The sequence below is a fragment of the Urocampus carinirostris genome, chromosome 13 (genome assembly GCF_059441175.1).
Source record: "Urocampus carinirostris isolate Australia breed hairy pipefish chromosome 13, RoL_Ucar_1.0, whole genome shotgun sequence".
In the NCBI taxonomy this organism is placed as follows: Eukaryota; Metazoa; Chordata; class Actinopteri; order Syngnathiformes; family Syngnathidae; genus Urocampus; species Urocampus carinirostris.
Window position 1 is genome coordinate 1,814,102 of NC_142361.1, and position 15,828 is coordinate 1,829,929.

Genomic DNA, 15,828 nt, shown 5'->3' on the forward strand with positions numbered 1-15,828 from the left:
TTTTCTGCACTATATGGCGCACCAGATTGTAAGGCGTACCCCTAAAAAAAATAGTCTTTTGTCATATATTTTTCATACATAAGGCGCACTGGACTATAAGGAGCTACAGTTGAGGCTGGGGTTACCGTATGCTATGCATCCATTTGAGCGTAAATAAAACAGTCAGATAGGTCAGTCAAACTTTATCAATAGATTACAAACCAGCTTTATGACAACTCCATTCACTCCCAAAATGAATAAACAGCTGTTTTATCATTTTCTCCAAGGTAAAAGATAATTATTTTCGTGACAAATCTTTAACATCCTTCAACTATTTTTTAAGAGCAGTAAGGAATAACATTTAACATTCCCTCCATTCAGTAAACATGTAAGAACAAACACTAATATGGTAAATCAAACAGGTGCAATCACAATATACAGGACTGTCTCAGAAAATTAGAATATTGTGATAAAGTTCTTTATTTTCTGTAATGCAATTAAAAAAACAAAAATGTCATACATTCTGGATTCATTACACATCAACTGAACTATTTCAAGCCTTTTATTATTTGAATATTGCTGATTTTGGCTTACAGCTGAAAAAAACTCAAAAATCCTATCTCAAAATATTAGAATACTTCCTCAGACCAAGTAAAAAAATAATCTTATAACAGCAAAACTAAATCAAACATTTGAAAATGTCCATTGATGCACTCAGTACTTGGTTGGGAATCCTTTTGCACGGATTACTGCATCAATCCGGCGTGGCATGGAGGCAATCAGCCTGTGGCATTGCTGAGGTGTTATTGATGCCCAGGATGCTTCGATAGCGGCCTTCAGCTCATTTGCATTTGTAGGTCTGGTGTCTTTCATCTTCTTCTTAACTATACCCCACAAATTCTCGATGGGGTTCAGGTCAGGGGAATTAGCAGGCCAATCAAGGACAGTGATGCCATGGTCAGTGCACCAGTTACTGGTGGTTTTGGCACTGTGGGCAGGTGCCAGATCATGCTAGAAAATGAAATCCTCATCTCCATAGAGCTTTTCAGCAGATGGAAGCATGTAGTGCTCTAAAATCTCTTGGTTCACAGTTGCATTTACTCTGGACTTGATGAAACACAGTGGACCAACACCAGCAGCTGACATGGCTCCCCAAACCATTGCTGACTGTGGGAACTTCACACTGGATTTCAAGCAACTTGGATTTTGCTCCTCTCCAGCCTTTCTCCAGACTCTGGCGCCTTGACTTCCAAATGAAATGCAAAACTTGCTTTCGTCTGAAAAGAGGTCTTTGGACCACTCTGCAACTGTCCAGTGCTTCTTCTCCATAGCCCAAGTCAGACGCTTCTTCCGTTGTCTTGAGTTCAGAAGTGGCCTGACCATGGGAATACGGCTATTGTAGCCCATTTCCCGGACACGTCTGTGAACTGTGGCTTTTGATACCTGGACTCCAGCTTCAGCCCACTGTCTTTGAAGCTCCCCCAAATTCTGGAAGCGGCTCTTCTTCACAATTTTGTTAAGGCTGCGGTCATCTCTCTTGGTTTTGCAGCGTTTCCGGCCACATTTTTCCCTTCCAACAGACTTTTTGTGGAAATGCTTTGAAACTGCACTCTGTGAACAGCCTGCTCTTTGAGAAATTTCTTTTTGTGTCTTACCCTCCTGATGGAGGGTATCAATGATGGTCCTCTGGACAGCAGTCAGATCAGCAGTCTTCCCCATACTTGTGATTTAGTTTACTGAACCAAGCTGAGTGTTTTTAAGGCTCAGGAAACCCTCGCAAGGTGTTCCGAGTTAATTAGATGATTCGGGTGATTAGTTGAATAGCCTACTTGTATACTTTTTCATGATATTCTAATATTTTGAGATAGGATTTTTGAGTTTTCTTAAGCTGTAAGCCAAATTCAGCAATATTCAAATAATAAAAGGCTTGAAATAGTTCAGTTGATGTGTAATGAATCCAGAATGTATGACATTTTTGTTTTTTTAATTGCATTACAGAAAATAAAGAACTTTATCACAATATTCTAATTTTCTGAGACAGTCCTGTAGTTACACTTGTAGTAATGCAAAGCAATAACAATAACTGTAAAGCAATAGCATAATAACTGTATACTGAAACACAAAAGAAACCACTAAAGCTTACTTTCTCAGTTTTTTAGCTACTGTCCAAATTGAACAGATGGGCGAATGCGGCTTCGTCTCTTCAAAGTTGTCATTAATTAAGTCAGTGTCGCTGTTTTTGTTTGGCAGTTCAGGGACAATTTCTGCCTTCCTGAAAGCTCTGACCACAGTTGTTGTTGTTGAGTCACTCAAGGCGCCTAAGGTAATCCTTAGTAGCGCTAGACTCGCTTGTGGGAGGCTCTGTAGTTCTCCGAAGGAGAGGGGGCTGCGACTGTCCTGTGCCGCAATGCCTGACGAGGTGTGACCCAAGCAAACCAAGCATACGAAGCCTCTGAAGTCCTTAGTACGTTCGGACAGGCCGGTGCATGATTTACGGAAGCCTCGTGGGCAGGTAGTACATGTGATTGGGGTGTGGTCGCAGTGAATGTTTCGAAAGCACCACTGGCATTTGGACTGGGGGCCAGGGTTGCTCTCGATGTCGCCCGCCCTAAGAAGAACAGAGAGAGAAAGAGAGGGACAGATAGAAAGAGAGAAAGACAGACAGAGTAAATCGCAAAAAGAGGAAAAGAGAGTGAGAGGTGGGGAGAGAGTAGGAAAGAGAGGGATAGAGAAAATGAGCGACAAGAGTGTAAAGGGGGAAGAGAGAAAAGGAGAGACAAAGAAGGAGAGAGGACCAAGAAAGATAAGAGAGCAAGTCTGAGTGGATTGAGTTAGATTCGTAAGGCTCGTAAGAGAGCCCTTCGCAGGACATCACGAGAAGGTTCCTAGTCTTTGTCCTGCGACCACAGTTGTGACTGATATATCAGCCCAGGCAGTTACAATCCACTAGTTAGATATAGGCATATGTCGTCCGCCGCTGTTCCCCTTCTTAGTGTGTTCGACCTGTTGGGACTCAATATTGAGCCATATAAAAGGGGCACCTTATTGTAAGGCGCGTGGTAATCTTTTGAAAAAATTGAAGGCTTTTAGTGCCAAAAGAGCCGACTCTTTTTAGTGAACCAGGCTGAAAAAGCCAGTTATCTAAAAAGAGTTGGAATTCCCATCTCAACAACGAACCATTCGAGTTAGATTTAATTTATTAAACTCACTTTATATTGTTTACTGCTGATTATTTTTAAAATAAACGGAAATAGTAACTTTCCCTGGTAACTAGTTGCTTTTACTTTAGAGTCACTCAGTTACTCACTTTTTAGAATAAGTAGTGAGTAACTATAAATAATTACTTTTTTTAGTCCTCTCTTAATCAGAACATAATAACTGCCATGTTATGCCCATCACTGATCATGAATGCTAAAATTTGACTGCAATCATGTTATGTTGAAGTTTGTTTTTGATGTGGTCATTGGCTCTGCTGTTGTTATTAAACGGTGTTTTAAAAATACTCTTAAAATTTAGTGGCACATACATACAATTTTTAATAATCCATAAAAAAAGGGACACATTCAAACAATAACAATGGTACTGCATTATTTATAAGGTATGTACGGGTGCTTGAAATCCTTGAAAATACTTGAATTTAGTGTTTTCAAGGTCTGGAAAATGCTTGAATTTTGAGTGAAGTGCTTTAAAATACTTGAAATTATTTTTATTGCTCTGTTTTCTGGCATTTTGACTCGAAAGGCCAAGCTTTCAAATGACCTCTTTTTTTGTTTTTTTTTTAAAGCGCATCATAATGACTCCGGGGGCAGCACGGCGGCGCAGTGGTTAGCGCTTGTGCGGCACAGTTCATGTCATGGGAACCTGTCGTGGGTTCAAATCCAGCTCCAGACTTTCTGTGCGGAGTTTGCATGTTCTCCCCGTGCTTGCGTGGGTTTCCTCCGGGCACTCCGGTTTCCTCCCACATTCCAAAGACATGCATTTCAGGTGAATTGGCCGGTCCAAATTGTCCCTAGGTGTGAATGAGCGAATGAGTTGTCTGTCCCTGTGTGCCCTGCGATTGGCTGGCAACCAGTTCAGGGTGTCCCCTGCCCACTGCCCGATGATTGCTGGGATGGGCTCCAGCCCCCCGCGACCCTACTGAGGATAAGCGGTACGGCTAATGAGAGATGAGATAATGACTCCGATGGTGGCTCCAGTCCTTATTATCGAGTCTTTATGTGAAGCATTACTGCCCCTTACTCTCGCATCCAAGAGGACAGGTTTATCATTTCGGTCCTTTTGTTCTAGAAGCGGCTTTTAATTATATATTATCAATACTATTAAAACATTATTCACCAAATTAATAGTAATTATTGATATCATGTTTTGCAGGGGATCCCTGTAAAACAAATAAAAAAATCTAAGTATTCACACAAAAAATATAGATTGAAATACTAACTTTTCAGTGCTATAAAAAAATAATAACACAATTATATTTGAACTAATTTAGATACATCCTCTAAAACACACACCAAAAATATAAAGTAAAACAAAAAGCCTAAGATCAGCACTCTCTAAGAATGAAAGACAGAATTCACCCTGCTTCGTAGCAATCAATACAATTGTAATGAGTCCAAATTTGGCTAATTTTTCTGTTTTAATACATTCAGTACAGTTCTTTTTTTGTGTTCTGTATTGATCTCCATTATTCCCCTATACCTATGGGACGTTTCTGTGTTGATAAACAAGCACAGCGGCAAGCTAGTGACTTTATTTTAGTCAAAGCCAACCAAAAAAAAACCAAATTTATTTCAATTGGCTTCTTTAGAAGGTAATGGAAAAAATTAAAATTGGCCTTTAACGTGCTTGAAAAGTAGTTTAATTTGGCCCTGGAAAAGGTGTACGAACCCTGAAAATAATACACACTGTCCCCTTTAAATACGTTTTTTCTAATTTATGATTGAAAATTATGGAAGTAAAATAATAAATACAGAAAACTAATCTGCCAATGGAACATTTATTTTTCCAGAGTGCCTGGATAGATGCCGAAAACCTCATGAGCAGAGCGCAGAAGGCGAGTTTTACTCTTTTTCACCTCTAGAGGATGCTCTGTTGCCTCGATCAAATGTTCTTGTACCTTCAGAGAGACGAGGCCCAGGTGAAGCAGGAGTTTGCAAAGGCCTTTCTAGCTTCTGCCTCATTCCTTCTGCACTCGGCCTCTCTACTGTCTCACCGTTGGGCTGATGGGCCCTCAGAGGAGCAGCGATGCTTTCTCATCTCCTCAACATTGGAGGCGCTCAAACGCTCCCACGGCCAACCGGGAAGCTTGGGGATCTTGGCCGACCCCGCCCACACACCCCTGGCCTTCGACATCAGCGAAATGACTTTTGACCTTCTGCAGATGGCACACTAGAACACCTCTAATGTGGGGTCTCCAACGTAGTGCCCGCTAAGGACAGTTAAGGTGCCTGCGGGCCTGTTCTAAAAATAGCTCACCAGTGCTGGGTCATTGACTTTCCAGTAAAATTATTTTTTTATGTGGTTGAATGAGTCTATTTAGCCCCTATTTTTGATAATCAACCTGGTAATAATATAGTAATACAATCACAACTTGATATTTTAGAAATCCAAATAAATAAATTCAAGTCATGGGCTTCATGGACTACTATTCAAGTATTGATAACTTTTCAAGCCATGAATTGAGACAGTAGAATGAGATCACATTTTTGTATTCATCCGCTAATTGATTTATTTTACAGGAAATTCAACAAACTAAATTCCAATTAATGGGTTTTTATAAGGAAAATGAATAAAAAATGTGAAACTTTTTTAGCCAGCTATCTACCTGCCTTTTTAGCTATCTATCTTCCTACCTTTGTAGCTATTTAGCAAGCTATCTAGCTAGTTAGTTTCATCCCTGCTAGTTTTTTTTACCTGTTTAATTTAAGTTAATTATCAAGCTACATTTTTAACAAGCCATCTAGCTAAGTTGCTATTTTAGAAATTAATATCAAACTGGCTGCCCTTTGCGCTTATAAGTAACAAAAAAGTAGCTCTCGACTTGAAAAAGGATTGAGACTGCTGCACTAGAGCATGGGGCGTTTGTGTTTTCTCATATTTTTTTACATTTTTTTTTTATCGTGTTGCAACAAACATTTTTCCACAAAATAAACAAAGAACCTTAAAAAACAAAACAAAGGGATGACAGGTTGAAGCCAAAAGCTTATGAGACCCTTCCCCAGAATAACTTTAGACTCTTCTTCTATTAATTATATAAACAAATAATCCTATCATTATAACAATCCTTTGTTGGTCCGATATGTATTTTATAGTTTGAGTTATTTTTCAATCTTTCTCCTCCTTAGTAAATACAGTACTTCTAACAAAAAATGTTTTATTTTTGCCAATTTTGTACCCATTCTCCCTTTGTGTGTCTGCAACAAAAATGCTACCACAATAATACTACAGAATTACTACAAAACTAAATATAAAATGTTGCGCTTCAAAACAGGGATCTAATATGTTATTTTGTCTTCATTTTGATTAGAAAAAAATGCTATAGAAATACTACAAAAATACAACTACAGTAATACTCTGATACAAAATTACTATTACAGAAATATTACATAAATACAACAAAAAAATAACTATGTGATATTAAAAAATACTTAATAAATACTACAAAGATACTAGTATATAAATACTTCAAAAATACTACAGAAAACCCTACAGTAATACAAAACTCAATTCCAATGAAGTTGGGAAAGTGTGTTAATTGCAAATAAAAATTGATCCAAGTAAATTGCAAATTCTTTTCAACCCATATTTAAATGAATGCACAGCAAAGACAACATATTTATTGTCTTCACTCATAAACTTTATTGTTTTGGGAGAAAATCATCAACTCTGTAATTTGATGACAGCAACACGTGCCAAAATAGTTGGGACAGGTGTCAATAACTACTCAGAAAGTGGATGAATGGAAATCAACCAACTATTTGCAGGTGAACAGATGAATTAGCAACAGGTGAGAGTTGTTACTGGGTATAAAAAAGGGAGACCCGAACAAGCTAAGTCATTCACATGCAAGGATGGGGCGAGGTTCACCTCTTTGTGAACAACTGCGTGAGCAAATTGTTGAACAGTTTAAAAACAACATTCCTCAAAGTACAATTGCAAGGAATTTAGGGATATCATCATCTACAGTCCATAATATTGTGAAAAGGTTCAGGGAATCTGGAGAAATCACTGTGCGTAAACGGCATGGCCGTAAACCATTATTGAATGCCCGTGACCTCCGAGCCCTCAAGCGGTACTGCATTAAGAACCGACATCAATGTGTAAAGGACATCACCACATGGGCTCAGGAACACTTTGGAAAACCACTGTCAGTCAATACAGTTCGACGCTATATCCGTAAGTGTGGGTTAAAACTTTATGTTGCAAAGCGTAAGCCATTCATCAACAACATCCAGAAACGCCGCAGGGTTCTCTGGGCCCGAGCCCATCTAAAATGGACTGATACAAAGTGGAAAAGTGTTCTGTGGTCTGATGAGTCAGTTTTCCAAATTGTGTTTGGAAATTGTGGACGTCGTGTCCTCCGGTCCAAAGAAGAACAGAACCACCCAGACTGTTATGCACGCAAAGTGCAAAAGCCAGCATCTGTGATGGTATGGGGGTGCATGAGTGGCCAAGGAATGGGTAACCTGCACATCTGTGAAGGCACCATTAATGCAGAAAAGTACATTCAGGTTTTGGAACAAAGTATGTTGCCATCCAAACAGAATCTTTACCATGGGCGCCCTTGCTTCTTCCAGCAGGATAATGCCAAGCCACACACTGCACGTCTCACGACAGCGTGGCTTCGTAGTAAGAGGGTGCGGGTGCTTGACTGGCCTGCCTGCAGTCCTGACCTGTCTCCCATTGAAAATGTGTGGCGCATTATAAAGCGCAGAATAAGACAAAGGAGACCCCGGACTGTTGAACAGCTGAAGCTGTACATAAAGCAAGAATGGGAAAGGATTCCACTATCAACGATTCAACAACTAGTCTCCTCACTTCCTAAACGTTTATTGAGTGTTATTAAAAGGAAAGGTGATGTAACACAATGGTGAAGAAGCCCCTTTCCCAACTACTTTGGCACTTGTTGCAATCATAAAATTCTAAGTTTATCATTATTTGCTTATGGAAATAAAGTTTATGAGTTTGAACATGGATAATCTTGTCTTTGTGGTGTATTCATTTAAATATGGGTTAGAAAAGGTTTGCAAGTCATTCTATTCTAATTTTACTGACATTTTAAACTTTTTCCCAACTTCAATGGAATTGACTTTTGTACTAAGATTAAAAAAAAGTGCAAAAATACATTGATACTGAAATACTACAAAAACACTGCAGATGTACTACAAATTTTCTACTATGGAAATTGCACAAAAATACTGCAAAAACACGATATAAGTATAACTACAGTAGTAAAACAAACATACAGAACAATTACAAAAATGTGCAGAAATAAAAACAAAAAAAAATAAAGAAAAAAGAATAGAATTACAGTAAAACTACAAAACTAAAGATCGAAAGCGGTGCTGGGAATCAAATGGACTGAACAATGTCAAGGAAGTGGAGTAGTTCTGATGCTGAACTGTTCTTATTTTTGTTTTGTTTTACTTTAAAAAAAATATAATTATATGCCGCCATCACCTGGTTTAAGTCATTATTGTCGCCATTGTAGGCAGCACGGCAGAGCAGTGGTTAGCGCGTGTGCGGCACAGTTCTGGGGTCATGAGATCGAACCTTCCTGTGTGGAGTTTGCGTGTTCTCCCTTTGCTTGCGTGGGTTTCCTCCGGACACCCTCGTTTCCTCCCACATTCCAAAAACATGCATTTTAGGTCAATTGGACGGTCCAAATACTCCCAAGGTGTTAATGAGCGTCTGTCTCTGTCTGCCCTTCGACTGGCTGGCAGTCAGTTTAGGGTGCCCCCTGCCCACTCCCCGGAGATGGCTCGGATGGACTCCAGCACCCCTGCGACCCTACTGAGGATAAGCAGTGCAGATAATGGATGAATGGATCGATGTCGCCATCGCTCATTCATGAGGCACGTGCACAATAAAAAAAAATACTTGGAGCTGGCCTTTTCGTACTTTCATAATATTCACGCTACACAAAGTCAAGTCATTTTCATTTGTATAGCCCTAAATCACGAAGAGTCTCAAAGGGCTTCACTATATTACACAGACTATTTTCAGAATATTATCATACATTCCCCTGCTCTGGAGCCGATGAAAAGAGTAGGTTATTCATATGCTATAGAGTAGAAGTGAGTTTTAAGCTTAGATTTAAACATTTCCACTGAGGTTGCAGATCGGATTTCAGGGGGAAGAGCATTCCACAGCACCGGTGCCCGGATGGAGAACGCTCTCGAACCAGCAGAACACTTCTTTGCTCTTGGGATCACCAGAAGACCGGCACTCTCAGAACGTAGGCTTCGGACCGGGACACAGGGGGAAATCAGATCTGAAAGATAAGAGGGAGCAAGTCCATGTATGATTTTGTATAATACTAAAAGAACCTTGAAATCACATCTAACGCTAACTGGGAGCCAATGCAGGTTAGCCAAAATCGGTGTGATGTGATCGGACTTTTTTGTCCTAGTTAAAAGCCTCGCTGCGGCATTTTGTACCAGCTAAAGAGACTAGACAAACAAATAGAGAAAAAAAACAGTGGTCATGAGCATGCGGTCATATTTAAAACTCCCAAGTCACTGACACAATCCAGCTTTTTTTTCTCTTGTGCTCAGCATTGTCAAACACAAATAAATATGTAATGTCTAATTTCATGTTTTACACCATTTTTTTTGATGTACTGATTAAAATGAGGAAAAGCGGTGCAAATGATGGATGGATCTTCAAAATGAATTTATTGAACAGGTATGGCACCTGTGTCAAACATGCAGCCCGCGAGCCAGATCAGGACCGCCAATGTTTTTAATTCGTCATATGGACAACACTCGGATAAGCACAAAAGAAAAATTAACTAAAGTTTGAAATATGTCAACTTGATGTTAATAAAGTAAGGCGCCACTCGCAAAGCAACTGGAGCTGTATTGCTTTCTCTCTCGCCTAATTTTTCTTTCTTTTCCTCTCCTTTTACTTTCTTTAGATCTGTCTTTCTCCCTCTCATCTTCTGCCTGTCTTTCTATCTTTTTCCCCCTCTTTTTTGTTTTCCTTTTCCGTCTCTCGCTTGTGTTCTCTATCCCTCTATTGTTCTCTTTTGCTCCTTCTGTTTATCTCTCTCTCTATTGTTCTCTCTCTTGTTCCCTGCCCCTTCTCTCTCTTGTTCTCTTTCCATCTCTTATTGTCTATTTATGTCTTTCTTGCTCTCTCTTGTTCTATAGCTCTTTTGTTATATTTCTATCTTGTTCTCTCTTATAGTGTTTGATCTTTCTGTTGTTCTCTCTCTCTTGTTCCCTGCCCCTTCTTCTCTCTCTTGTTCTCTTTCCATCTCTTATTGGCTATTTATGTCTCTCTCCCTGTCTTGCGCTCTCTTGTTCTATAGCTCTTTTGTTATCTTCCCATCTTGTTCTCTCTTACCATCTCTTATTCTTTCTCTGCTTCACTTTCACTCTCTCTCTCATTCTCTATCTCTGTCTTGTTCTCTCTTCCCCTCTCTTAGTCTCACTCGCTCTTTCTCTCCCTTTCTTGCTCCCAAATTTACCAGTCCGGCCCCTGTGATAATTTTTTTGTGTGTGTGTCTGAATGGGTAGGTGTGAAGCACATTGTAAAGTGCTTTGGGAGGTCTTCATTGACTTGAAAAGCGCTATATAAATGCAGACCATTTACCATGTGGGGCCCCAGCTCAAATGAATTTGACGCCCCTGATGTAAGGGTTCTCGAGGGACAAACAAGGGAAAAACAGAAATAGAGAGAAACCCGGACACAGAATGAGAGAGTTGTTATTTTGTGTAGAAAAAATATATATATTTGAGAATAGTGGAATGTTTGATGTGATGTGGCCACACTTTGCCAGGGACAGAGTTCGTACAGGTGCTTGAAATCCTTGACAATTCTTAAATTTTAATGTTGTGTTTTCAAGATTTGAAAAGTGCTTGAATTTTAGTTGAAGTGCTTGTAAATGCTGAAAAGTGTTGCCATGTTTCCCAGGTTAGGTGTTCCAATAAGGGGGTTTAAACTCTTTTTATGGTTCCAAATTAAGATTGGGACAAGAGATCGAAACTAAGATTTAGGTTCCTTATTAGGATATTAAACTGAGTTTAGTGTCTGAAATAGGGTTGTGGCTAGTGTTACAGCTAGAGTTGAATGTAGGTATCGGGCTAGCAACAAGAGTTTGAACTCCAAATTAGGGTTCTAAACTGAACTTTGGGTTCCAAAAGAGGTTTAGGGCTAGGGTGGGGTGTAAGGCTAGGGTTTGGGCTATAAGTAGGGTTTTAATTCAATTTTAGGATTCCGATATAAGATTTGGGCTCCAGTTAGGGTTTGAAACTAAGATTTAGGCTCCCGTTTATTTAAATCGGCGCTGGATTTCTTTTAATCTTTCTGGAAAAGATGGAAAATTGGCTCTGAAAGCCCTTTAAAAGTGCTTGAATTTGGACATAAAAAAGTTGTACAAACCCTGCAGGAACCTAACTCCAGCTGACCTTGATTCAATTGAGTTTGAGACCACTGATATAAAGCAATTTAAAAAGAAGGCAATGTAGAGGTAGATAATAGATAACAATTTTATTATAAGACTACGTGATGAAATACCGTGCTTTGGTGCTCAACTTCAATGTTGGTGTGGCCTGACTACATTTTTCCCTAACAATAAAGGACTTACTGAGCTGTAACCCTCCGTCTCCTCCTATTAGGTCAACATCATTCACTGTTAGTGAGTGTACAAGTTTGTATGTAGTGTATAGTTAGGAGTTATTAAAGGAGTGTGGTGTGTTAATTATTAGTGCGGTCTTTTTATAGTTTACTATAAAAAGAATCAAAGCATTCGGGGAACTTGTCTGTCCACCCAAAATGCCTTCTTGGCATATTAGAAAAAAAAAAAACCTGCGTAGTTTCATATAGATCTCTTATTTCCCATATAAAATCGGAAATCATGTCTATTCAGCGAACTCTTGTTTATTGTAGAGGTTATGTTATAAAACTATCCGTGATGAGACAACATCTGATGCGAAACATTCATTCTTTTTGCTATTATACAAATGAGTACTCGATTATACATTGAAACCATGGGCATAACCAGCCAGTTTTTGGGAGTGTTCAAGTACCCCCAAATTTAACCCAAGCACGCCCAAAAATTGTAGCATTTTTAAAACTCTCTTTTCCTTAATTAAGGAAATGATAGGCTAAAATATGATGAAAAATGTTTGATATTTAAAAAAAGAAAATCAAAATGAAACGTCCGAACTCTACTGGATTGAAATGGTTGAGTTAATTTCGTTCCTGGCACTGCATCATAGTATTTCTGCAGTAATATTTTCAATAGTACATTTTTTTGTAGTACATCTGTAATATAACTAATTATATTTTTGTAGTATTTCAATATTCATAATTTTGTAGTTTTCTTTTTGTAGTATTTTTGTTAGTATTTCTGCAGTTGTATTTTTGTTTTATTTTCATTGTAGAATCTTTGAAGTATATCTGTAGCACAGTATTTTTGTAGTATTACTTGAGATGTATTTCTGTGGTATTTCTGCAGTCAGATTTTTGTAGTAATCCTGTAGTATTCTTATAGTACTATTGTACTTTTATTTTGTAATATACCTGTAGTTATCTTAAGTATTACTGTAGTTGTATTCCTATTTTTGTTGTAGTTCTTCTGTAGAATCGTTTTTAGTAGTATTTCTGTCGTAATATTTTGAAGCAGTATTCTTTATCAAAGGTGTATTTTTGTAGAAGTATTTCCATACTAGTGTCTTTTTAGTATTCTTTAAGTATTTTTAGTATTATTGTAAGTATTTCTGTTGTAATATTTTTGTAAAAGTGTTTTCGTATCATAGTATTACTGTAGTAGCATTTTCTTCCTAATCAGTATGAAGACAAAATAATATGATAGACCCTGTTTTCAAGCACTATATTTGATATTCAGTTTTGTAGTAATTATTTTGTATATTTGTAGCAGAGACACATAAGGACAATGGGGACAAAGTTGCCACAAAAAACGGTTATAACAAATTATCTATATATATACACACACACACACACATATATAATTACTACCTCTGATCTGGGTGATTAGCAACCCCAAAGCTCTCAACCTAAAATCTCCCCTTGATGAAACCAAAGATCAAACCTTTTCCCCAGCCCAAGCCTTTATTTAACAAATAAAAGTACAGTATACAGTACTTTATTGTTTAACAATATCTACTGTTTTAAGGACTGCTGAACCAATCAGAATGCAGAACACAGAAAATCTGTGAAGACCGTCGAAATGTGAGCTGTGTTATAGCGCGGGATTAATGTATTAAAAAAAAATACGCTTTCACTACCCTTGTTATGGATAAAAGTCCTGTATAAATCTAGGTTTTCTATTGATCAAAAGAAATCTCTAGTTTTGTCACCATGACTAATTTATCCTACAAATTCACATTTATAATTGTGTTTAGTTGTCCAAAAAGAGGGGAATTTTATACTAAAAAAATAAATTGACTTATAGCAAGGGGTGCCTGACCTCCAGCTCTTCCTGGGGAGCAAATATGTCTCCCTCCACTTCCAAAACGCTATGGGCCCACCCAACAACCCGAAAAGTCAAGCGATGACCCAGTTCTGGATGGGCTCGTACTTGCAGAAGCTAAAGCTTGTACCAAACAATCATTTGATACCAGTGTCCTTTAATTTGCCACCAACACATCTCTTTATTCGGGACTTTTTAAAGAAATTTGATTTAGAAACACAAGAATGTCACACTTTAAAAAACCACAGGGCCCTTATTGCTATTGTGCGGGGGCTTGCGTTTTGCAAGCCGACAACTGTTTTGAGCAACGTGAATCATCCTGCCCTCCCAAACAGACTACGGGACCTGTCATGGATGGTGGCTCATGAGGTTCCCTCAGTCAGAGCCGTAATGCACCACCGAGGAATGTCAGCGATTTCGACATGCCCTCGACCTGGCTGTGGCGCCCAGGAGTCGGTGAGGCACCTTTTTTGTGAGTGCAGCGCTGCCGAGGACCTGTGGGCAATGACCGGCCACCTAGGAAAATTCAGGGGAGGTCCCTGACGCACAGTACGTGCTTTATGGGGTGAGTCGATCGAAAAGGTCACAGAACGACTTTGTCAAGGACTGGCTCACTCTCGCTGCCATCAAGACCTCTAAAAACCTGCTGGTAAGGAGGTGCAGGCAGATCCCCCCCGTGGCTGTGCTCCGAATGGCTGCAGATACCATACAATCTGCGAGCGGCAAGCCTAGGACGCAGCCATAAAGAAGAATCGTCTGCACCCACCCGGAGGAGGGAACCGAAGCTCCACTGTGGGGGTCCCGGCAACAACGGCCTGGTTATTCGGGTGGTTGTGGAAGGTAGAAGAAGGGAGAGGACCCATCTGGGCATCCCGGGCAGAGGACTGGAGGATGCTGCTTGGGAGGGTGAGATGTAATCCCACTTGAGAAGACAGAGCTATGCCCTTGCACAATAGTATTTCCCTTTACACATTGGTTAACTGCTGTTAAAAGTGTCGATAAAAATTGTTCAAACCTCATATTGTTAGAATATGATATAATGAAATTGTGAATGTCTTTAATTGCTGTTGAAAGTGTCGATAAAAACTCATATTGTTGGGATATGATATAATGAAATTGTGTGTTTAATTGCTATTAAAAATTTCGAAAAAATTGTTAAAATGTCATATTGTCAGATATAACGAAATTGTGAAGATGCTTAATTGCTGTTAAGATTGTCGAGAAAAATTGTTCAAACCTCACATTGTTTATTTGCTGTTAATAGTAATAAAATTGCTCAAACCAAAAAAAGTACCTGTGAACACATCTAGATTAGAAGGAAACTATCATTTTAAAAAAATCAATATTGATTTATAACAATGAGCAAAAATACATACAGGTACATTATCATGTAAACGTGCATTTTTGTAGCTATCAGTAGGTCGAGAAATTGGAATTTAACATAAGCCTCACCTGAAGGGAGCTGACAAAATTGTTCGACATCTTGCTTCTAACAGGTACCACAAAACCCCAAAACGGCTAGGCAAAAGAATTAAAGTAAAATGGTGCATTATGGTTACTTTAAGTCGCAGTAGTTTGTATTTTTCCTTGTGGTTTTTAGCATTTCCTATTGTATATTAACATTAAGCTGGCAGAATGGCCATGAAAAAAGGAGTATGAACTTTGCAAAATAGACCAAATTCATCCAGAGTCAATCAATAAATGAATCATTAAAATGCTTTGCATGTAATTTTTGAGCATCACATTTGTGTATGTCTGTATCCCCTGGCAGTTGTGCATCCAAACGATATATGTGACGTTTCCATGGTGATACATTTCAAATAGCTCCACAGTCAACAAAAACCGGTTGGTTTGCTTAAAGCGGGGTTAGTAACCCGCGGCTCTAGGGCCACATACAGCTCTTTAACGCTCCGCTAGTGGCTCACTGGAACTTAAAAATATTTGAAAATGGGAAAAGGATGTTTTAAAAACATGTAAACTGTAAAAGGACAAACATGGGTTTTTTGTTTTGTTTTTCCATCTATTTGCAAAATGTTCCAGTAAAGGTTTAATACTAAGTGACAAACTTTTAGTCTGTGATAGCTCTTTCTACATTTTAGTTTGCCAATCCCTGGCTCAAAAGGGACAGTGTTTATTATTTGGCGCTTCCCGGTGGTGAAAAAAACAACTAAACAATTAAAAAATTATCA

At 38.8% G+C, this 15,828-nt stretch overlaps 1 protein-coding gene across 7 annotated transcripts in view; it reads left to right on the top strand.

Moving 5' to 3' along the window:
• The window catches only part of nphp1 (nephronophthisis 1), a 37,334-nt gene extending 31,548 nt beyond the window's left edge, over window positions 1-5,786 (top strand). For 5 of the 7 annotated variants that reach the window (XM_088351323.1, XM_088351322.1, XM_088351321.1 and 2 more), the window contains 2 exons: window positions 4,988-5,032; window positions 5,102-5,786. In XM_088351323.1, coding sequence (XP_088207449.1) covers window positions 4,988-5,032; window positions 5,102-5,371 — 315 coding nt within the window. In that variant the 3' untranslated portion in view covers window positions 5,372-5,786. Of the gene's footprint in view, window positions 1-3,763; window positions 3,964-4,987; window positions 5,033-5,101 lie in introns of all 7 variants that reach the window. The other 2 variants (XR_015852465.1, XR_015852464.1) reach the window with 2 other exon arrangements.
• The last annotated feature ends 10,042 nt before the right edge of the window (window positions 5,787-15,828 follow it).